The sequence below is a fragment of the Hippichthys cyanospilos genome, chromosome 5 (genome assembly GCF_059441005.1).
Source record: "Hippichthys cyanospilos isolate Australia breed blue-spotted pipefish chromosome 5, RoL_Hcya_1.0, whole genome shotgun sequence".
NCBI lineage: Eukaryota > Metazoa > Chordata > Actinopteri > Syngnathiformes > Syngnathidae > Hippichthys > Hippichthys cyanospilos.
In genome coordinates, this window is record NC_142373.1 from 4,117,339 (window position 1) to 4,140,719 (window position 23,381).

Consider the following 23,381-nt stretch of genomic DNA (forward strand, 5'->3'; position numbering starts at 1 on the left):
CTTAATGTGAAAAGTTGCGTTCAGCCCTGCGAGTAGAAAAGGCCTGTTTGAGCATGTTTGGTATGAGGGTCACTTAAGTGTTAGTACCGCCCATGCTGGACCCTGGCGCTTATCCATTGGCCCACGGATGAAGAGGTGTCGTATGTCCCATTGGGGGCATGAAGCAGTGCATTCCAGTGAGATTTTAACAAATGAGTTAAAGTTTAAAATGTGCTTTGGTTTTAATAGAGAGATTTCACGCGAGTGACTGTCGTCATGACAAAAACTCTCCTTCAGCATTGACAACTTTTGAACTGAATTGCTGCATTTTTTTAATGTATTTATTTTTGGGGCACCGACAATGTCCAAAGAAAACGATGATCCGGAACAGCTGACGACAACTTCGGAATTTGCAAACGACGGACTGCCGGCGAACCCTCGAGCGGTTTGTAGCGCGTGTAAGCGCTTGTATCGGGAACCTAAAATCCTGCCGTGCCTGCACACCTTCTGCCTGGACTGTATCAGCCAACTGGAGCCATTCTCGGTAGCCTCTGGTTGCCACCGGGAAACCCCAGAACCGAAAGACGGTAATGGAAGGACTACGACAAGGGAAGCCGCAAGGGTCAACGTCACGGTTCTCTGCCCGGACTGTGATTCCGAAGTTGACCTTCCGCCTTCGGGGCCAGCCGGGCTGAGCACCGACCACCTGGCGTTAGACGAGGTGTTTCTCGAGACCCTGGCCACCAACGGCCCGCTTGGTTGTGACCTGTGTGGCGAAGGACGGGCCGAGAGCCGTTGTGAAGTCTGCTGCGTTAATTTATGCGAGTTCTGCTTGCAAGCGCACAGGTGCTTCTTTCACTGTCTTCTTACTGTTTACTTCCGCTTTTTTTTTTTTTTTTTTTTAGCCAACGTCAATCTTTATTGAAAACTCAACTCACCAGAAAACAAGACAGACACGAGGGGCGTTTAAAGGACACATGGTCAATAAATATTCACCTCGTGAGTACGTGAATTTTTATTGACCATATGAATTCGGAAATAATTATCTGAATTCGGATTAATAGTAGCAAAATCCAACCAATTTTTATCCTTGGAGGAGACATTTTGCTACTTGCTGTACTTTGAAATTGACGTGTCGCGGTTGTTCAAGTCTCGTGTAATGATCATAGGCGACTAGGCTTGAGAATGTCTCATGACAAAAATCAGAAAATAGTTGAGCCGTGATCATTACTTAAGCAGTGAGCAAAAGTGATGTGATTTCCAGATGTAAGTAAGTGGCAAACTGGCTACCCAAGGTTGGAACTGATTAATTTTGTTGCGTAGTTAATATTTCACAAACACAATAATCAGAATGCCCTGTTAAGACTAGTAGGAGAGTACAGAACAGGAGTTGTCAAACGTGTTGGAGTCAGGGACCCCTAAAGGAAAGCAAATTTTCCAAGGACCCCATTGCAAATGTTTGACAAAACAAAACAAAAACATTTAAGCCATTTTGGTCGTCTATTGTTGGTTTCAATAAATCCAGATTCGATGTTGTCCTCCCAATTTCTTTTTTTTTTTGGATAGCTTTTTTTTTGTCTTTTCCTCAGTAGATGTCAGTCTTACAAACTCATCCATAGCTAATTAGATTGCAGAGTGCGTGTTGGTCAAACTTTTTCATGATGACATGAGTTACGTAGATCCATTTAATGAATTACAAAACGGTTACATTTTTAGAAACGTATTATTCGTTAAATGTATTGCTTTATTGAATACATTCACAGTGTAATATAAAATAAGAGGAAAACAACACAAATATGTCTTTTATGATTAATTACCCAAATTATTTCATGGACCACCTGCAGTCATGCCACTAGCCCCAGGGGTCCGCATATCCAACTTTGTAAATCACCAGTAGCAAACATATTATTTTAAAGATCATTTTTGACTTGACTCCCCTTTAATAACTTCAGTTTTACAACAATTCAGGTTATAATAAGAAAAAAAAAACTTGTCGCCAAGAATTGATTTCACAAGATAGAAAATCTAAACTTATGAGGCAATATTGTTCAAACTGTATAAAAAACTTTGTTAAATTAGTTTCTCTACAAGGTACTGTTAGGGCCTTAGGCCCTTATCCATTGAATGTTCTGCCACTGGCAGTCATGCCTTTGTCGCAGGCATGGATAGATTAAAGAACATAAGTTATTTGTCGTAAACAAAAAATTTTTTGGTTCTGTCATGCAACACTAATATGTTGGGAATGGCTGTTCTTAATTGATGCTGTTGTCCACAGGCGTCAGACACGTACAGCGTCTCACTCGGTTCAGCAATTGCAGGCTCTCAAGTCTCGGGGTCGCCTCTGCCGTCCCGTCCTGTGTGCCCTCCATCCAGGCCAGGAGCTGCGCCTCTTTTGCCAGCCCTGCGACCTGCCAGTGTGCCTGGAATGTGCCGCAACGCTGCATTCCGAGCACCGCTGCTGTCCTTCCCATGAAGTCATTGGCTGCCATGGAGATCGCATCAGAACGCTGGTCACTGTCCACCTGCAACCTTACCTGCAAAGACTGGAGCAGACTCTGCAAAAGGTATGACAAATTTCATTTGGTACCTCCGCTGTTATGTGTAAACATTTTACAAATATTCTCCAGGTGGAGGTTTCCCATGAGACTTTGCAGACAAAAGTGGAGGCCACAGCCAATGAGGTGAGGACATTCGCTCGAGGCTATGCCAGTGCAGTGGAAGCTCACTGTCTGGCGCTGCTGCGTCGCCTGGAGGAGCTTCACCTCCAACGCAGGTGCGATACCAACATGGCAAACTATGCTGGAGGCGATGCTGAATTTGGGATGTTGGATGATTTGCTGGATGCAGTGGTGGGCCTACTATAACCTGACATTATCATAACTAATAAACTGTAATAACTATAATAAAAGTCAGTCCCATTTTTATTTATTTTTACCAAATGTTTACTAAATATATATATATATTTTATATTACATATATAGAAAATGATTCTCCATATTCCGTTCTTTTCATGTCATATCCATTTGGTTACGATCCTTCAAGTGCTGTAGTTTTATATTGGAGTTTTTAGCCAATTAGAATTCAGCTACGGTGCTTTTAAAAACTTTGGGGGACACCCAAGTGGATACACTGTACATCTCAGTGCGAAGGGAAAGAGAGAGCTCCACAATGAAGAGGGAGAGTAAGAAAAATCGGGAAAAATTGAAAATACTGATTGATTGTGACCGCCGTTTTTTTGGTGAGTGATAGCATTTTCTGTATTTATTGTTTCATTTTTAATATGTTTGTGTTATTTTATTTCGTTCATATTCAAATAATAGTAAAGAAATAAAAAGATGTTCATCTTATATTGAACTGTGATTTGTAATTTGGACTTCATAAAATTTCGTGGATATTTATTTTAAATAATTATTCATTCTTTTAAGTATAATGACAAGTTTTAATTGCTGATGCAGGTTTATTGACGTTTAGATGCTCCGGAAAATAGCCTATGTAGCCCAGTAATGCGTACGTGTGCGCATGATGGGTATTTATTCGAGCGTCTGACGTCACTGAAGGCGTAAGTGTAAAAGTCATGGCCCGCCACTGGTTGAATGAAATGTTGGATAACATGCTAGATGCTGAAAGGTACTGTATTTCCCCATGCATAGTAAATATTTTTTAATTAAATCAACATTATTTAAAAAATGCATTCATCAATCCTTTTTCGAAAGCTACTTAGGCTCGCGAGGGTCGCAGGCTTGCTGGTGCCTATCCCATTTGACTCCGGGCAGCAGGCAGGAGACATCTTGAACTGGTTGTTAGCTAATTGCATGGTACACAGGGACAAACAACCTTTCACGTACCCAATCACACCTAAGGACAAATTAGTATGTCCTATTAAAATAAATGATTATCAAAAAGAACAGAAAGTTATAAGAAAGAATGTCATTGCACCATTATACTTGGGCACAACAAATTAATAAGAATGCTCTTGTCAAAATTAACGGAAATCAAAAAAAGTCATTGCACCATTCATATCACATGACATAGAATCACTTTACGGTACATCTTATCCAGTAGTGGTGCATAAAGTTGCATGAAACTAGATTGCAACATGGTAAAAAGCAAGTTATACAATCACTTTTCAAAGAAAGGTTTTGAAGTTGCTGAAAAATCTGGCAATCAAGCGGCAACGTGCAAATGTGTTGTTAACTGAGCAAACATCAGACTCTGGAGCATGAAGAAGATGTCTCCAGCCAAAGCTGATGCTATGAGAAGATAAAAAAAAAAAACACATTCCCAAATATAGAGGCCAGACTGGTGGATTTTCTTTTCTGGATGCCCATTTAGAAATATGACTGCTAGCAGCAAAATGAACACATGCAAATTACCCCAACAAAGATTTCAAAGCCTCTCCAAATTAATGTTATTGCTTTATGAGGAGGAATGACATTTACTTTAAACAGAGGACTTCAATTGCTCAAAAATTTACGGAAGAATGCAACAAAAATTAATGGATTGTCAAAAGAGTGTTAGAAGTTTACCATGAAAGCATACATGTGCAGAAATGCCATTTCTGACTCTGGGAGTGGCGGTTGCACACCACTTAATTTTGATTTGATTGCAACCAAACACTGAGATTTCAATGGCAAGTTGAATTAAAAACAGTTTTGTTTTGATTTCATCTGAATTGGACAGCCTGGGTTGTGCATAATACACAAACGCTATACATAAGTAATTGCGATATTATATGTTGGATGAGCGGTCAGAGATGCTTGTTAACATCAATCAATCAATCAATCAAATTTTATTTATACAGCCCTAAATCACCGAAGTCTCAAAGGGCTTCACAGAATGAAAAGAGGTCATACAGAGACATCTTTTCAATGTAAGGTACACAACAGCATCCCCTGTCAAAGCTCCCAGAAGGGGAAGGAAAAACTCAAAAACCCCAATTTGGGGAAAATCAGAAACCTCCAGAAGGGACCACAGGTGGGAGGAGCCCCCTTCCAGGCCCACAGGTTGAAGTGGATGCTGCATGTACCGAACACAGAAACAATATAAATTACAGAAAACATATTGTGCTATATAGTGCAGTGATGTCTTGACAGCAGGCAAAGCCATTGGGCAGGAACCATCCCGCATTCCAGCCAGGTGGACCGCAGACGGCTAGACTCCTAACCCGTGATGGTCGACCAGCGCAGGACCCAATGGAGGCGGTCAAGTCAACCCTCACCATCTAGCTAGCCCCCTCTCCCGGCCGGAAGAGGGGGGCAGGAAAAAAGAAGAAGGCTGCAGACAGGCTAATTTAACTAAATGCTTTTGAGTATAGATGTGTTTTTAGTCGGGATTTAAAGATTTCTACCGAGGTGGCTGCGCGAACTTCCATAGGTAGGGCATTCCATAGTACTGGCGCGCGAATGGAAAATGCCCTTGATCCCGCAGACTTCTTTTTAGCCCGTGGGGTCGATAGCAAACCGGCATTTTGTGATCGAAGTTGTCGGGACGGAACATAAGGTGATACTAAGTCGACGAGATAGGAAGGAGCTAAACCGTGTAAAATTTTATAAGTAATTAACAACACCTTAAAATCACATCTCACGTGTATTGGAAGCCAATGCAGGTCAGCTAGAATCGGAGTAATATGATCAAACTTTCTCGTCCTTGTCAATAGTCTCGCCGCTGCATTCTGTACACACTGCAGGCTTTTAATGTGAGACATGGGAAGGCCAGAAAACAAAATGTTGCAATAGTCTAGGCGCGACGTAACAAATGCATGAATTAATGTTTCTGCATCGCTAAGAGAAAGAATAGGGCGAATTTTAGCTATATTGCGGAGGTGAAAAAACGCCGTTCTTGTCATGTTATTAATATGTGTTCGAAAGGAGAGAGTTGAGTCAAATATCACGCCGAGATTTTTTGCAGAACTACTTTGGGAAATAATACAGTTTTCTAGGTTCAGCGTGGTATTCTTAAGCAGGTGCTGATGATGAGCAGGGCCAATAAATAACATCTCAGTTTTATTAGGGTTGAGAAGCAGAAAATTGGAAGACATCCATTGTTTAATCTCGGCAAGGCAAGCCTCCAGTTTACTGCACTTGCACGGATCCGTTATTTCTAAGGGCATATAGAGTTGGGTATCATCAGCATAGCAATGAAAACTAATAGCATGTTTACGTATAATATCGCCGAGAGGAATCATGTAGATGTTGAACAGTAAGGGGCCAAGTACTGACCCCTGCGGGACACCACATGAGACGGAGAAAGACTCAGAGATTGCGTCGCCATAAGAGACACTATGCGTCCTTCCCAGGATGTAAGATCTGAACCAAGAAAGTGCTGATCCCGAGATACCAACACATGATCTAAGACGTTCTATAAGAATATGATGATCAATAGTGTCAAATGCGGCACTAAGATCAAGCAGTAATAATATTGATGAGATGTTGGAATCCGAGGCTAAGAGAAGATCATTCGTCACTTTTACTTGGGCTGTCTCAGTTGAGTGGTTGGCCCTAAAACCTGACTGAAGGAGTTCAAATCTATTGTTGTCTATCATAAAATCACTAAGCTGTTGTGTTACAACTTTCTCGAGAATTTTGGCGATAAACGGAAGGTGTGACACTGGCCTATAGTTAGCGAGATCTTCAGGATCTAGGTGTGGTTTCTTAAGTAATGGTTGAATGACGGCCGTCTTAAAAGCTTCAGGTACAATGCCAGAGGAGAGTGACAGGTTGATAATATTCAAGACAGACGACCCCAAGATCGGGAACAGCTCTTTGACGAGTTTGCCTGGAAGCGGGTCGAGCATGCAGGACGTCGGCTTTGCTGCATTAACCAGTTGTGTAAGACACTCCAGGGATACTAAATCAAACTGGGACAGGGTAGCCAGACTTTCATGAACCTGATTGTCCGAACTAGCATCAACAATCACAGTTGAGGTGGTGAGCGGCGCTGCCTTTTTTATTTCTTCCCTTATTAGCTGAATCCGCTGAGTAAAGGATTGCATGAAATCGTGTGCTGAATGGAGGGAATTTTGATTAACCTGCTGCTGCTGTGTTAGCTGCGCTACCGTCTCAAATAAATACTTTGGGTTGTTTTTATTAAGACTAATCATTTTGGAAAAGTGATTAGTTTTTGCTAGCCTAAGAGCCTCTTTATATTTCAGCAAGCTATCGCACCAGGCCTGACGGAAAACCTCAAGTTTAGTTGTTCGCCATTTACGCTCAAGTTGTCTACTTAACAGTTTACACGTACGCGTTTCCTCCGTAAACCACGGAGTGCGCCGCTTCGGACGAGTTTTAAGTTTCAGCGGCGCAATAGAGTTTAGGGAATTTAGAAGAACCGAATTAAAATCATTCGCGAGCTTATCGACTGAGCCAGTGAAGGACGGAAAGGCAGCTGTTGCGGAAGGCAGTAATTCAGAAAGTGCAGCAGTCGTTGAAGAATTAATATCACGGCTCTTAAAGCCTTGGTTGTGGACAACAAGACCACACTGAGCTAGGACTTCAAATGTTATAAGATAATGATCAGACATAACGTTAGTATGTGGCAGAATTATGACGTTTGAGGCAGTTAGGCCACGGGTTAGCACTAAGTCTAAGATATTACCATTCCGGTGTGTTGCTGCTTTTATTATTTGTGTAAAACCAAATGCATCGATTATTGCTTGAAAAGCTACAGTAAGTGGCTCTGATGGGGAGTTCATATGAATATTGAAGTCACCCATAATTAATATATTATCTGTGTGAGTTATTAAGTCAGCCATAAGTTCAGGGAATTCATCTAAGAATCCAGAGTATGGGCCAGGAGGACGGTAAATAACTACCACATAAAATGGTGGTGAGGAGCTCGATCGCATAACGAGAGCCTCAAATGTCTTGAAAGTGTGACTCGTGCTCGTGCTAAGCCTAAAATCAGATTCCGAAATTAGGGCGACACCCCCCCCTTTTTTACAAGGACGGGCAACATGTGAGCCCACAAAGTTTGCGGGTGAGGCCTCATTTAATGGTAAGAATTCATTTGGTTTTAGCCAGGTTTCGCAGAGACCAAGCACGTTAAGATTTTGATCTGTAATAAGATCATTTACAAGAAGGGCTTTTGAAGCGAGTGACCTAATATTTATGAAGCCGAATTTAAACTGGGACATTTTTCCCGGACTATTCTGAGTCCTCGTGTTGGTAGTACTAATACCAACAAGATTTTTATGGCTGGGGCTTGCTCTATATTTTGAGTAATTAAAACCTCGTCGCGATGTTAGTAAAGTAGGAATTCGATTGTCGACGACTACAGCGCGCATATTGATATTAATATTTCGCCTAGGCACTTTGTCACTAGTCTTACTGATTAAAGAGGCAGGGCTGTTTTCCTTAATCAACACCACCTCAGCAGAAATCTTATCATTGGGGCATTCAGCATTAGGTATTGAAACAGTGTGTGGATTGCAGTGACCTAGACTAAGTATGCTATGTGTGTTGTAACAGTCCAGCCTAGTGCCGGTTAACTCTAGCCTTAACGACTCCACACCCGTTCTAGCAGGCTCGCTACTCGCCTGCGACCCGACATGCTCTAATGTGGGAAGTCATGGAAGGCTCAAACAGTAATCTATGTTTCTAGAAAGAGTGACAGCGCCTTTCCAGTTAGGGTGAAGGCCATCTGTCCTCAGCAGGTCGGGCCGGCCCCAGAAAGAGGGCCAATTATCTACAAACTGGAAACCCTGCTCTTTACAGAAACCAGCCATCCACCGGTTAAGCGAGAATAATCTGCTAAACCTCTCATCATTGCCTCTCGCAGGCAGAGGGCCAGAGACAATAACTCGATGCCGACTCATCTTTCTAGCGAGATTACAAGTCCTAGCTATGTTCTTCTTTGTAATCTCAGACTGCCTCATTCTAGTATCGTTGGAGCCGACGTGTATCACTATGTCCGAGTAGCTAGTGTTGTTTGCACTAGTCTGGTGTCTAGCCCTCTTGCGTGTCAGCTCCCTAAGGTTAGCTTCAATGTCGGGTGCTCTGGCCCCAGGAATACACATTACGGTGGCTGGCTTTTTGGAGTGTTGGAGTACATGGTGAATGACATGTTGTAATTTGACATGCCAATAGGTTGACATGCGCTGGATGTACACATGTCACCTGACATGCTAAGTGACATGTTGCGCATTCACATTAACAACAGACACCACTGGCTGACATATGGGAGGGATGAGGTGCTGGATGCTGACATTCTCGATGTTGGACGAAATGCTGGGTGACATGGAACTCTGACATACTAAAAGCAACAATCCAGCTGGTTCGCAAACAATTATTCAGTTTTGTTGCTTAAATGTACTGTCAATATTCAAGTGGTTCTCAAAGTGGGGTCCATGAACTAATTTGGGTGTTGATTTGGAACGGATTTAGTGACAGTTAACAGATATGTGCCTTGTTTGGCCTTGTCTTTGTTTTTGGCGCCGTCTCTGGCCGCTGTTGATAGTGAATTGATAGTGCACTGTCTACCTAAACAGAACCCATTGTAATGTCTAGGAAGGACAGGGCATTGGGGTCTTAATAAAAAAAAATATACCGGTACATATATTTATGTTAATTTCATATTATATTATATTAAATTGTGAAAGTATTCATGTCTTTTGAGTAATGCAACAAATTCAACCAGATTAATATATTTTTTCAAATTTGATAATGTTTTAAGTTGTCAAAATGGTCCTTGTGTCTACGATTGCTTGCTATCAAGGCATGAAGCCAGCAAAGCTGATGCCGTTTTTTGACTAAATAATTGGCAGCAACCCTTTTGAGGGAAATTGACCGGTCTATTGTAAGGAGGCGTGAAATTTGCTTTTTCTAAACTTTAGTATAGCTGAAAAGTAAAATTTACTTGTGGTCAAATTTAATATGTTGCTGAATAAAAAGGGCACTTATGTTTGGCCTGAATGTGTCCCCCCCCCCCCCCCCCCCCCCCCCCCCCCCCCCACAAACATTTGCATTGGGGGTCCTTGGAAAATTTGCTTTACCTCAGTCAGATCAAAGAAATGTCCCTGACTCCAAAAAGTTTGAGAACCCCTGGTCTAGATCATCTTAGTTGCAGTTCATGTTGGATGACTTGCTAGATGACACATTGGACACTGACATGCTGAATGACAGAATGGCCTGTTGATGTTAACATTCTGGATTACATGGTGAAATGCTCACATTATGGATTACTTGTTGGAAGATGGATTACTTGTTGGAAGTTGACATTCTTAATGACATTTTGGACAATGAGATGCAGTAAATCGTTTAGCGTGATGACATCCTCGATAATATCTTGAATGCTGTTAACTTAAGCATCATTCCTGTTGTGTTGCAGGAACCAGCTACATCTACAGAGGGTACAGCTTAAGCAGGCTCTCTCAGATGTACGAGGTGGCGTGGACTTCACCAACAGGCTGTTGACCTGTGGCTCAGATGCCGAGATCCTCAGTGCTAAAGGCGTGACGCTGAGGCGACTGAGCAGCCTGGCAGAGAGCAGCTGTGATGACCAGCTGGCGGCGCTCATCCCCGATGATGGCAGTGGTATTCGCTTTGATCCCCAGGAGTTGGCGGGTGAGGTTAGCGGCTACCCGGTTGTGGGCGTGATCCATTTCAAGGCCCTGGATCCCAACAAATGCACCGTAGATGGAGAAGGTGAGCAGTCATGAACAGAGGTTTAGAATACCGGCTAGTTAATTGAATGAGCTTTCATGTCTTTGCGCTCACTTACCATATCCTATTTACAGTATGCTTTAGAGCCAAAGGTTATATAGTTCAAATCCCACTGCAGACAAAATGTATCTCTGTTATTTACATGCCTTGGGTATGCAAACAATAAACATACAGCAGTTTGAATTTGAATTCTCTCCTTGAGGGATTGTAATGAATGTAATAATTTATGAATTATATTTAAAGTACTGTACCTTTTCTCTATAGGTCTCCAGCAGGCCAATGAGGGCCAGCAAGCCCACTTCACATTGGTCTGCAGGGACTCCGCCGGGGACCAGATGGCACATGGCGGGGATCATGTCCTGGTCAGCATCGTCCACAAGGAGAAGAATAACTGGTGAGGATCGGTCATCTTAACATTTCGTGTTGGCTGATGCCGAAGGTTTGTAAACAGTGGGTGCCAGGCTACTTCCATGTGGGAGAACCTGAGTGACTACAGTACTGCTGTTGTGAACTGAAGTGGTGACAAAACCCTATTGTTTGGGTTGACTGGCCACTCGTCTTGAGCCTTTCTCTGTTTCTTGCCCAACATTGGCTAGAATAGATTCCAATGTCCCCCCCCGGTCCACAATACAAACCTAAGGCGTTGACCGGTCCGTGATGATAAAAAGATTGGGGACCACTGCTCTAGAAAATGAAATGAGGATAAGCGATTAAGATAATGGATGAGTGGACTGAGATCAGCAAAGGCATCCTGAACTCCTAATGGCGAGAGCAAGAAAAACAAAATGTCCAGGCATCCTCAAAAGATCAAAGCACAAAATATTAAATTAGTTTGTATCACGCCTATTTGCATGTTGGCTTAGTATGTGGAGATTGCTATAAATTTTATATTTCACATTGATTTTGACATACAATATATGCCATTTTGTTAAAGGTACTGTACTGTACTTTTCAGTGTGGTGGACAGCACAGTAGTGGACAACAATGACGGCTCTTACAAAGTATCCTACACGCCAGATGAGCCTGGAACATACTCTGTGTGGGTGTGTGTCAAAGCTCAACATGTGAAGGTACAACATGAACCCAAGTGACTGACTTAATTGGAAATTGTTTAGATACAATACTTACAAAAAGGCGATCCTTTATACCTTAAATGTGATGACATCAAAAACTTTCCTGAGGTTTTCCACAATTATTTATTTTTTTTACAAAGAAGGAAAAAATCGTATGTTGCTTCGTATGCCGTTTATTAAAAAAAAAAAAAAACTCACATAAGATATACAATATGAGATCGTTGGAAGTGCAGCACTTTGACGCCTCTTATGCTACGTTCACACCAACACCAAAGTAGCTTTTTGCCACACCTGTTTCGATAGCATTTCATCTCAAATAAACATTGGAATACACCGGCAAATAGGATGGGTGTTGCTGAGCACTTCCACTTTTTTTTGGGACTGTGGCAGTGCCAATCTTTTGTCCTACTGCACAATTTTTTTTCTTTGTGTGTTTCTTTGTGTGACAGAAAGTTTCAAGGAGCCAATACTCTGCTAAATACCGTAATTCCCCAAATATAGGACGCCCCTGCATATAGGGCAGGCCCCTATATATAGGTGATAACAAAGATAAAACACAGACTACAATGTAAACCATCAATAGGAATTGGAATATATTGAAACATGCACTCACATCATCATTTACTAGAAGCAACCCTAAGAACTGAATGACAATGGAGTAAATAAAACAGGGAATGTAAATACAGTCAAGCACAAAACGCCAACCCAATTGCCTCTTTGTTGACAACAACGAGGCTGCATGGATACTTTTTTCGGCAGACTTTGGCTCATTATTAAAAGGAAAGGACGGATTGACTGATCTCCTCAGCCTTTAAATGTGTGCTTGAACAAGGTGGCATGGTTGCCGGCAGCAAAGGACAACGTTCCATGCTCTGATATGACAACAGTCGTCACTTGGGTAAAGAACATCCCAATTAGGATGATCAGCAAATCATCTCCGAAGACCTGCATCTCATCCAAATTTGATGGGTCCAAAGGTGACTACCCACGGAAGAGTAACGAGGATGATTGAACAAATTACGAGGAGATAGGAGAAGACGTCCTGTTGTTAAAATGGAGGAGCTATTTTGCGTGTCAGATAGTAACAATTTCTTTCAGGGCTTGACGACAATATTCAGCTGTATTTAAAAAAAAATAAAGCATTGAAACTTCAAATCGTTTTATTGTAGCAACATTAGTTTCAGCATTTGCGTCTAGGCGCACTCGCACATTGTCTCACACTTGTCTCGTTACCACCCCACAGTATACGATAAAGAAATGCATCAAAAAGTCCTGTAATTTCATCATTTTAATAACACACACCATGTCTTATAATTGGACAGCAATGATCTATGTAATCACTAATATCAGGGGTAGACTTCTAATTGCATTTTTGTAAAATTCACCCAAATTGAAGTAAAAAAAGGGGGAGGCTTATAGGTGAGGTCGACTTGTACTCTGAGACATACAAGGAGTGCACGTTTGTCACCATTGTACAAACCTCCTCTCGCTTGGCTCTGGCTTGAATTGAAAGTTCAGCTTGGCCGTGTTGTATAGCTCCCGGTTTACACAAACTAACAGTCATGATTGATTCCTCCCGAAACTGATTGGCTGTCGCGGCGCAAAGACTGGCATAAGTTCAATTTACTTAACTTAAGCAAATGGGTGAAATAAGGAGCGTGTCCTGTCGCCTCAAACATTTCCTTCGCACCACCCAACATACATTGGTGCCCTGCCGCACAAACTACTTGATTTCAATTCAAACGCGCCCCATGTTTGGGCCTACATGCAGTTGATGTGGATGTAGCATGGGAATCAGGAGTTTGTTTCACAGAGTGACTTCTGTCCTGTTCTGTAGGGCTCTCCATTTGTTTTAAATGTGTCAAAGAAACTGAGGCGCCACACTGGAATGTTCCACTGCTGCTCCTTCTGCTCCAGTGGAGGAGCCAAGGAAGCACGCTGCGGCTGTCCAGGAACTATGCCCGGTACGAGAAGACCATAATTACAGAAATGTTGCCACACTCAACATAGAAATTATTTTTGATGACATAAAATCACCTAAGCAATGATGTTTACGTTGGTTCTAATGTACATAGATTACAGGTAAGTCTGTAAATTGCAGCACTACAAAATATTATGCATGTCACCTAATATTATGCATAAGAAAAGAGTACAAGTTAAATATAGATTTTACCACCACAGAGGTTCATGTGAATCGTTTCTAATGTTTACAGTATGTTGACATATTTAATCCGATAGTGTTTTTTTATAACTTTTTTTATTTTATTGGGGGGGGGGTGATACCGTACTGATATCAATACCTGATCGGGACACCCATATTAGGCGTCTTCTCACCTTTGACAAAGACAACCAGTAAAGACAATAATTGGGCAATATATGATAGACTAGAATACAACAGATTAGAATGCCTTTATTGTCAGTGTACACAGGTACGCAACAAAATTGAGAGCGCTGTTTTGATTGATCCATATTAATAACATGAACAGTAAATAAAATAAATAAGAAGAAAAGGATGTCATTGAATTTTAATTATTTATTCTTATTTGAACGATAGCCGCCCTCCGTTAGGGGCAGTGTTTCAATAAGTACATTGTCTCTGTACAAGACAGAGAACAACATTTGTCTCTGTGGCACGTGCGACACAGAGGAATATTTATGTTGTAGTGGTGTGAAGCTGTTTTGTTGTGAGTGTTCTTACTCATACTGATTATTTGTTTTCACTGTGTTGTATTCTGTATTTATGGTTTGTTTGCTTTGATGCAGGGCTTCCTCATCTTTCTCATTAAAAGTTAAGTTGACATAGAGGAAGAATATTTTTCATTATTAGGGCTACAAAGATCTATAGTGACTCAAAATGCACAGATATTGCTCTCAAAATCAGATGACACACTCGCTTACAAAACTTGTGATTGGAGCATCCTTAGTATATATATATATATATATATATATATATAGTAGTAATAATAACAGTAATGATGATGATGATGTCTCATACTTTTGTATTGGGGAAATAAATGACAAAGCACACTTCCTCATGATATCGAATCAGAAAGTGAGGTCAAAACGTGTAACAGGCTGTGTATTTTCTCTTTTCACACTCATGCAGGACCTTAATAAGCCCTGATACTAACATAAACGTACATAAATGGATAAAATATAAATATATCAGGTATCAGTGTAATTCGACAGGCGATAGATGTTTCATCCTTGGCAGAGGTTTCATGCAATTGATGACTTTGTATTTGTGTGCTCAGGAGGATTTCAAGGGTGCGGTCACAGCCACAAGGGTCATCCCGGAAAGCCACACTGGTCATGTTGTGGCAGCACCACAGAGATGTCTGAGTGTTTACCTGCCAGCGTGATCAAAGCCGTTTCGGCTGGCAAACATTTACGCACCGTTGAGCTGTAAGGTTGGATGATGTGGTCAGTGACGGGCCTGAGACAGGAAGTCTTCCTGCTTGACTCATTAGCCAGTAAGTCATTTCCATGTGATGTGAAACGTTCTTCGGCTGTTATGTTGAAGTGCTTTTTTTTCTAGAACCACATTGCCTTCAAACTTCAAATAATGCAACAAACAGTAAAGTCAATATGACAATTTAAAACAGAAAAAAAAACAAAAACGAGTGAAAAAAAAAACAAAAACGAGTGACTGACTGGTTAGCACATCTGCCTCAATGCGGAGGTCATGGGTTCACTTCCGGCTTCGGCCTTCCTGTGTGGAGCTTGTATGTTGTCCCTGTGCCCACGTGGGTTTTCTCAGCATTCCGGTTTACTCCCACATTCTGAAAACATGCATGGACAATCCAAACGACCCTTGAGTGTAATTGTGAGTGTGACTAGTTAGTTGTTTGTCTATGTGTGCCCTCCAATTGGCTGGCAGCAGTTCATGGTGCACACTGCCTGAAGACGGCTGGGATAGGCTCCAGCACTTCGGCTGTTGTTATCGTTGCAGACTGTTGTGTGAAATTCTCTTGTGGTGGCCTATTTAGTCAATTGCAGAGATGGTAGCCATCCATCCATGGGAAAGATTTCATTTGTGGTATTACGTTTTAATCAATGTTTCAGATTTGCATATGAGATTCTGTAGCGCTGCGTTTGAGCTCATGAATTAACTGTAACTTCTTTGATCTGACTGAGGTAATTACACTCTCGTGACCTGCTTTTTTGCATAATGGAAGCTCTCTATGATGGAAGGTTCTTTTTTTTCCCCTTTAAGTGAATGCCTTTTGGCGATTAAATTCTTTCCTTATAAGCGATCATATACTAACAAAATTCATGGTTACCTACTGTGTTACTATCATATATTAAATAAAAATATACTGTCGATTAAGCGTTAACACAAACGAATTTTTCATGTTTCTTACAACTGATGATGTGCCAATAATAATGCCACTTTAAAAGCTCCCTGCATGATAACGGTTTCATAATTTATTCGACAAATGTATTGGAACTAAGAGGAATCCAATAATTGCAGCTTTTGCTACTGTATTGCAATAAATGTTGTTATTACACACTATCCAGTCCTCCATTATATGCATGTTTTTCACTGAAACGACACATTCTGGAATAGAATATTCAAGTGTATCTCATGTATGACGATATGGTACGAATACTTTTACTGATATTTTGTTAAAAAAAAGTTTGTCACCTAACCTGTACTTGTTCAGTTTTAATGTAAAGTCCTCTCGTTCCTTCTTGTACCACTAGATGGCAGAAAATACTTTTATTTCTCTTAAACCTACTCTTGCGGGGCTCATGCTCTTGGATCGCTTCCATTTCATATGGCAGCTCTCTTTAATCTTTTTTTTCTAACTTGTTAATATTGTAATGAAATAAAAAGCAGTACTTCCAGCAACAACTATGAAAACCCAAGATAAAAATTACTGCCGTGCAAACAATTTATTTTTGCCTTTTAATGCTTTTCTATTGTCTCAGCTTGAATATTTGTAAAGTTGTGTTTTGTTTTGTTTTTATTAATTGCCCGCAGAAGTAGGAATAAAATAATATAAGATTTGTCTTTCGTTGTCAATTGCACACACATACATAGTTTGATTTTCATGCCAGGACAAAACTAAAACATCAAATTTGGGAATTTGTCAGATGGTACACCACCATGTCTGGCAGTCTCATGAACCAAGAGTATTTTCTTTTACACGTCTCTGGGTCACATGACAATTAGGTGACAGAAGGTTGACTAAATCTTAGAGCAGCTCAGAACAGGTCTAACTCACGGCGCAGGTAGTCTAAGAAGACTGGTGGATTTGATCAAAGTGCAGGCTGACCGATTCGAAGCTTCGTGGACATGTGTGGTGGATGTCATACCGTAATTCCCCAAATATGTATAAGATGCACTTTTGTTTCCCAAAAATAAAGGCGAAACGTATGGGTACGTCCTATGAATGGTAACTTAAAGATTACACTTTTTTTTTTTTTTAAACGCGACGACATTCGAGGAAGCCTCATTCTCCAAATTTTGATGTACAGATGGCCTGTTGTCAACCAAACAGAATAACGGGGAGGTGAAATCGGCGTTTACATTTGTTCCAATGACACTCTTCCTGAACCTCTGTAAGGCTCGCTCTTTCTCTCTCTCACTCTCTCTCTCTCTCTCTCTCTCTCTCTCTCTCTCTCTCTCTCTCTCTCGCACACACACAACAAATAAATAACTTATGAATGCAAATACAAGAAAGTTTGAAGAATGACAAAGATAAGATTTATTCTGTTTTGCTACAGTTTTCTACATTGTCGCCTACTATTGGTGCGTCCTATACACAGTAAAAGAAAATACCCAAACTGGACCATCAAATTAAGGGAGCATCCTCTACACAGGTGCGTCCTACTGTGTATTTGGGGAATTACAGTCCTAAATATTGCAAGATAATTACTTAAAGAAGAATTACAAGTTAGGTTACAAGTTTCTTGCCAAACAACGGCATCTTCAGGCCTCTCGCGTAACTAACCTTGATGAAATGCTTGTGCCTGTAGCATGCATGTAACAAATACAGTAAAAGGAAACTACATGAGTGTGTTCTCTTGGAACTTTGCGTTTCATCCTTTACAACCATAGTGCTTCGCGTTTGTTTTCTCATTTGAAAAAAAACAAAAACAAGATGCCTTGTGAAAGTTTCCAGCATGCCAGACAGACTGTAATCGCAGATGCCATGGGCACTTTTCTGACTACCTAGTCACTAGGTCCTAGTGGAACCCATTGCTGAACAAACATTAAAACAGAAGCTTAAAGCAGAAGAGTTTACACCTAAAATTCATTTTTTTACAACAGCATTTGTAATATCTTCCCAATGCTCTCTTCCTAACCATACTCCTTCAGCAGTGTGCTCTCACTCCTACTTCGAAGATTTCACTTTTTGCATGGGGTTTTTGGTCCATGAAAAATGAGGGAATCCTGTATTTGCATCCCTAGCAGGCAGAATGGTAGACAGGTTTACTATAAGGAATGTCTGAGGTAAGTAAAGTTATATTTGTAGGTTTTGAAGGCAAATATAAACTAGAAACGTGTGCGTACGTAAATGTGCTGGCTGAATTGGATGAATTATTTACGCAAACAAAAACATGGCAGCAAGCAGCCCATCTTGGTTGTCTGGTATACATAACCAAAAGACAAGCAGAAGCAATCTGAATGAGAAGCAGTAGTGTGTTAAAAGGCACAGCTGGGCAATTTATGATGAGTCGCTGACAGCGCACCCGCCTTCGATAAGCGCTTCCGCACTTTTGGTGAGAGCTTTATGATGTGACACCTTGTAAAAATACACTGATTGAAAAAGACTGCCCTCAATCAACAGACATAAACCACTTAAATCAGTTCTCAATTTGCATATTTTTTGCAAGGCCTCTCATCATGAAGCACATGCTGAAAATGCAGAAGCTCTCGCTGAAGGTCGGCGTCCCGTCAGTGATTTTCCGCTTTACCGACAGATTCCCCAGCTCTGTAAAAGGCAAATGTTTTTTCCTATTTGTTATTCGGCATTGTTAATATAAATTTGACCGTGTTAAAATGTCAATCAATAATGACTGTGTCTACTTCGGAAACAGTCACCTTACTCGTCTTATGCTACGTTCCATTTACAGTGTTGGGAAATTACTTCAAAATTGTAATGCTTTATTTATTATAACTGTCATTTCAAAGTAATTAGTTGCTGTACTTGACAAGATGACTGTGTCTGAAATGTAAGGCATTACACTACTATTGCATTACTTTTATTTTACTCTCACCAACATAACTGGAAATACAGATTTGCAATTCTAAATGTAGCTCATGACACTCATTACACATCCAGAGGAAGGCTGGTTTAAGCCTAACAACAGTACAAAGCATTTCATCTGTAGTGTTATGTAAACCTTTAAAGACATGACAAAGTACAGAATCTTTCGTTTGTCTTTTAATCTCTTTATTATTTAGCTTCACAGCATAGTGATGCATTGTTTATGCTTTAGACAGAAACAGCACATTCCACATATTAAATGTCAATATTCAAATTCAAGTTTAGTTGACTAGGCTAGGGACAGACGCTTCAAAAATAGATGGTTTCAGTGGAGCTAACCTCAGCAGTTAGCCTAAATCAGCGTAAAGTAACGGCCGTATGTCCATCTTGTGTACTTATTGTCCATATTCAACCTGTCTGCTGCTGCCGCACTCATGTCCAGCACTCATGTCTGCTGTAGTAGGTACTAATAACAGAAAGTAAAGATTTTGCCTCCGACTTTTCTTCTCTAATCTCATGGTGTTTTTGATTAATTTTGGGGGAAAAAAAACACCACTTTCAGGTTAAAAATGCATTGTAAGGCATTGCATGACTCTTTTGTTCCTAGTGAAATATGACTTTTTTTTTTTTTGGGGGGGGGGGGTGCATTACAATACCATGTTACAGCAAAAAGTAATGCCATTCATCCATTTTATAGAGCTGCTAATCTTCAAAAGAGTCGCAGGTTTGCTGGTGCCTATCCAAGCTGGACGGGCAGGAGACGGAGGACACCCTGAACTGGTTGCCAGTAATTAATGATGATAATAATTACTTTTATAATGCATTACTCCCAGCACTGTCCATTTGTACTCGAAAGTCTAAAGCCCATTGTCCGACCTTTGAATTGAAAAGCCCGCAGAAGTGTTTTAGCTTGTTTGTTTCGGATCTGCATGATTAAAGAGTGTTTGGGGACACCAACTGATGACCAGGCTCCTTCAGGATCTTCTGGTAAATAGCATAATTAATTCTTCCGTCAATGACACCAACTTGTCCTGGTCCTGAGGAAGCCAAACAGCCCCAGACCATGACGTCACAGCCACCACCAAGTTTTATTGTTGGTATCATGTTCTTTCCACCTTCCAAAATGTTCCGTTTTTGACCCATTAGTCCACAGAATCTTTTCCCATAAATATTAAAAATCGTCAAGATGCTGTTGTGCAAGTGTGGGATGAGCCTTTGTGTTCTTTTGTGACAAGAAATACAAATGTAACTAAAGTGATTTCTATGGCACAATGTTTGATAGCCTATATTCTATGTGAACTGTAGAGCGCTTGAACAAAAATGATTCCTTTACCATTCCTTCACCATCTCTTTCTGCATCTGAGAACAAAGCCTTCGATAAAGAACTGACACCGTTTCTTATCGACCTGATGCACCATGTGGAAACTGAAGATCATGGTCTCTCAAAGACATTAAAAGAACTTACCAGAAAGCATGTTTAACAAAAGCTTAGATGTATCTTTCGTAAAGTATAACTTATTTTCAGAAAGTCAATATAGAACTTAGAATTGCTTATGAAGCGATTGAAATAACTGATGCAATAGAAGAGTAAAAAGACATGCAATTGTTATATTCAATGATTTAAAAAAAACATTTGACATTAACCATTAACCATGATATATTGCTAACCAAGTTACATCAAGTAAATTGTTATACCGGGCGTTGTACGGGAAATGGACTAAAACTTTTTTTACTGATGCAATAGAAGAGTAAAAAGACATGCAATTGTTATATTCAATGATTTAAAAAAAAACATTTGACATTAACCATTAACCATGATATATTGCTAACCAAGTTACATCAAGTAAATTGTTATACCGGGCGTTGTACGGGAAATGGACTAAAACTTTTTTTCATATAAGGAAGCCATTTGTACAGCTTGAAAATCACTGGTTATCATTCCTCAACAACACCAGTTGATGTCCTTTGGGATTCGGTATTGGGCCCCAAAAAATTCATTACATACGCACAGTACATCAATGTCATTTGTAATGTGCTAGACAAGAGACAATGAATGGGGTTTATTTTGCAGATGACACACATATTTTTGTTTCGATAATGACCGAGTTACAGCAAACAATTGACAACGAATTGAACGTGCTTAAAATGTGGCTTGATATTAATAAACGATCGCTAAACCTGGACAAGACATAATTCATAAAAGACATTCAAATGTGCATAGAACTATATGGGTTAGAAATTGAAAAGGTGCTCAATTGGATTCACAATTGAGAAGAAAATTAACTGGAAGTCTCAGAGTGTGTTCAAATTTGCTTTTTGTACAATCAAACCAGTTTAAATTTACGGATATTGTATTATTTCGAACGGGACAATCGTATAAGGTCAAATGCAATATATTCCTGGAAAACATTGTTCTTTTACTACAGAATACAAATGAAAATTATTATAGAAGAGGTCAACACGTCTTTAAGTTGTTGAACATTTGCACGACTAGGAACGGTTTCTGTCCATCAATTTGTAGCGTAAATCTGTGGAACAGAATAAGTGCAGAATCAAAACAATCTTCAAGTGTCATTCAATTCAAAAGAGGGTACATATATAAAGGGACTTGTTGGTGTGAAAGGGGCTGATGTTGCTCCTGTGGTATGTAAGTGATGTATGTGAAGTGTATTTTATGTATCTATGTAGACTGGATTAAATGGATGTTTGTTTGTGTTTGTTTCTGAACCCCCTCAAAAAACTGTGAGGTCAAATAAAAGGAAGATCCGGACAGATACTGCAGAGGCTCAGCAATCCTCAGAGTCCTTTGACCCTGATAAGTTGGCAAATAAGTGCACCACACTTGATGGTTAAAAAAAAGGTCAATAATAAAACCACAGGCCAAGTAACTATCAGCTTCTAATGGTTTTGGAGACATGAATGCCATTCTGGGGGCACAGAGAGCATCACAATATTGATTTTGCTGTGGTTGGCACATCAGTGGGTGTGGAAGTCACACAACCAAAGGTGCTTAGGCTTCTTGGCGTCACATCACACTGAGAGGGTACCTCTTTTCCCCATGACCGAGACAACTTGCTAGGTGATAAACAAATAAGCGACTTGACACTTTTGTTTCATAGTTAACATGTTTACTGCCTCACTACATAGAGAAACTATTTTGCACAATTAACATCTTTCAGTGTGTTATTAAACTGTTGTATTTCTTGCAGCACTCGTGAGTATGGAGGGATGGGACACTCGACCAAGTAAAACCTCAGATCACTTTTAAAAAGAGCAGGATCATGGCCTTGTGGTGTTTTTGTAGTGTGTCACCGACTTGCTGTTGGTCTATCCCAGCAATCTTCGGCCAGTAGGCGGGGGACATCCTGGACTAACAACCTTTCATACCAATCACACCCAAGGACGATTTAGCATGTCCAGTACACTAATACACCCAATAAAAAAATGTGCTTTCAGGTGACTCCACCTTAACAGTTCTGCCTGCTCCTTCAATGTATGCATAGAAATTGACAGAATCTGGCTGCAGCCTACATTCTCAGCCCCTCCTCCCCACAACCCTGCAGACCTCTCACATTGTGGCTTAGATGTTTACGCGTTCTCTCCTTGTGTACTGTCCTTCCCCTCGAGCGGAACAAATCCTGCTCTTTCTTTGTCCCGTGAGAGTGTGTGGGTCACACCCCAAGAGAAGTGTCATCATTGAGGTTTTCAGACAAGTTACAGCCTTCGCTGTCTTCCAAAAGTGTTCAGAGGGTGGAAGTGCCATAATCAAGACAGAGTGGTCAGTGTCAGCATGAAATAATAATAGTCACACAGAATGAGCATCTTCAGGTGACACCTGTCCACTAATCCAAAACTATCAATCTTAAGGCCAATATGAAAGCAACAACAATGAACTTAAATTCGTGTTTCAGGAGGCAAACATCATTGTGGTTAAGTGTGGTTTTGTTGGTTCAGTGAAATTGTTTAATTTGGTGAAACACTTCTAAGAGTTTGTCTTTCTGCAAAAATAATCGAAATAGAAACGAATTAAAGGCTTGATTTATTTAACTGTGTGGTTTATTATTCATTTTACTTTTTGAAACAAACTTTTTGGAGCTTTTAACAATGTTAAGATGTTAATCTAACACACCAACCACCCCCGAGTGCTATTTTCAACTTTGATACATTTCTAAAAATTCCTTGCTAATTCTGCGCTCACAGCACTGGCCCCACCCCTCTACTGTCAAAATATTTGGCACCCATCTTCACGTGACAAGATAGTAGTTACTACATGAGTTATATCACATTTAAATAATATTTCTGGATCACAGATTGCTTCGTAGGGCTTAACCAACAAGAGGGAGTGAGTTCGATAAAATCACATTCAAGCCAATGATGCGTGATCATTATTATCAGGTAATATTGTGTTTTTCCCTTTACGCAAATTGTCCCTCATGCAATTGTCATACGGT

At 40.4% G+C, this 23,381-nt stretch overlaps 1 protein-coding gene and 1 long non-coding RNA gene across 3 annotated transcripts; one reads left to right on the plus strand and one right to left on the minus strand.

Annotated features, from left to right (window-relative positions):
- The first annotated feature begins 135 nt into the window (after nt 1–135).
- On the plus strand, nt 136–22,520 carry LOC148423206 (E3 ubiquitin-protein ligase TRIM45-like). Of its 2 annotated transcripts, XR_015865598.1 has the most exons (9): nt 136–825; nt 2,255–2,543; nt 2,607–2,752; nt 10,303–10,619; nt 10,902–11,031; nt 11,593–11,707; nt 13,548–13,674; nt 14,965–15,183; nt 22,140–22,520. XR_015865598.1 is itself a non-coding variant. In XM_088414754.1 (8 exons), exons 1-8 carry the CDS (start codon nt 341–343, stop codon nt 15,117–15,119), a joined length of 1,764 nt encoding a protein of 587 aa, XP_088270880.1. In that variant the 5' UTR covers nt 136–340; the 3' UTR covers nt 15,120–16,689. The 2 variants fall into 2 exon arrangements, 1 of the variants encoding a protein (XP_088270880.1); XM_088414754.1 differs by lacking the exon at nt 22,140–22,520 and having other exon boundaries at nt 14,965–16,689.
- Nucleotides 9,966–11,051, minus strand: LOC148423207 (uncharacterized). Its single transcript, XR_015865599.1, has 3 exons — nt 10,889–11,051; nt 10,696–10,749; nt 9,966–10,585 (listed from the first exon to the last, which is right to left on the minus strand). It is a non-coding gene; the product is annotated as an uncharacterized LOC148423207 (long non-coding RNA).
- Nucleotides 22,521–23,381: the final 861 nt, after the last annotated feature.

Coding starts and splice junctions, on each gene's coding strand:
- LOC148423206 (XM_088414754.1), top strand. CDS start 341: ATGTCCAAAGAAAACGATGATCCGGAACAGCTGACGACAACTTCGGAA. Junction 826..2,254: donor TTCTGCTTGCAAGCGCACAG/GTGCTTCTTTCA, acceptor TGTTGTCCACAG/GCGTCAGACACGTACAGCGT. Junction 2,544..2,606: donor TGGAGCAGACTCTGCAAAAG/GTATGACAAATT, acceptor AATATTCTCCAG/GTGGAGGTTTCCCATGAGAC.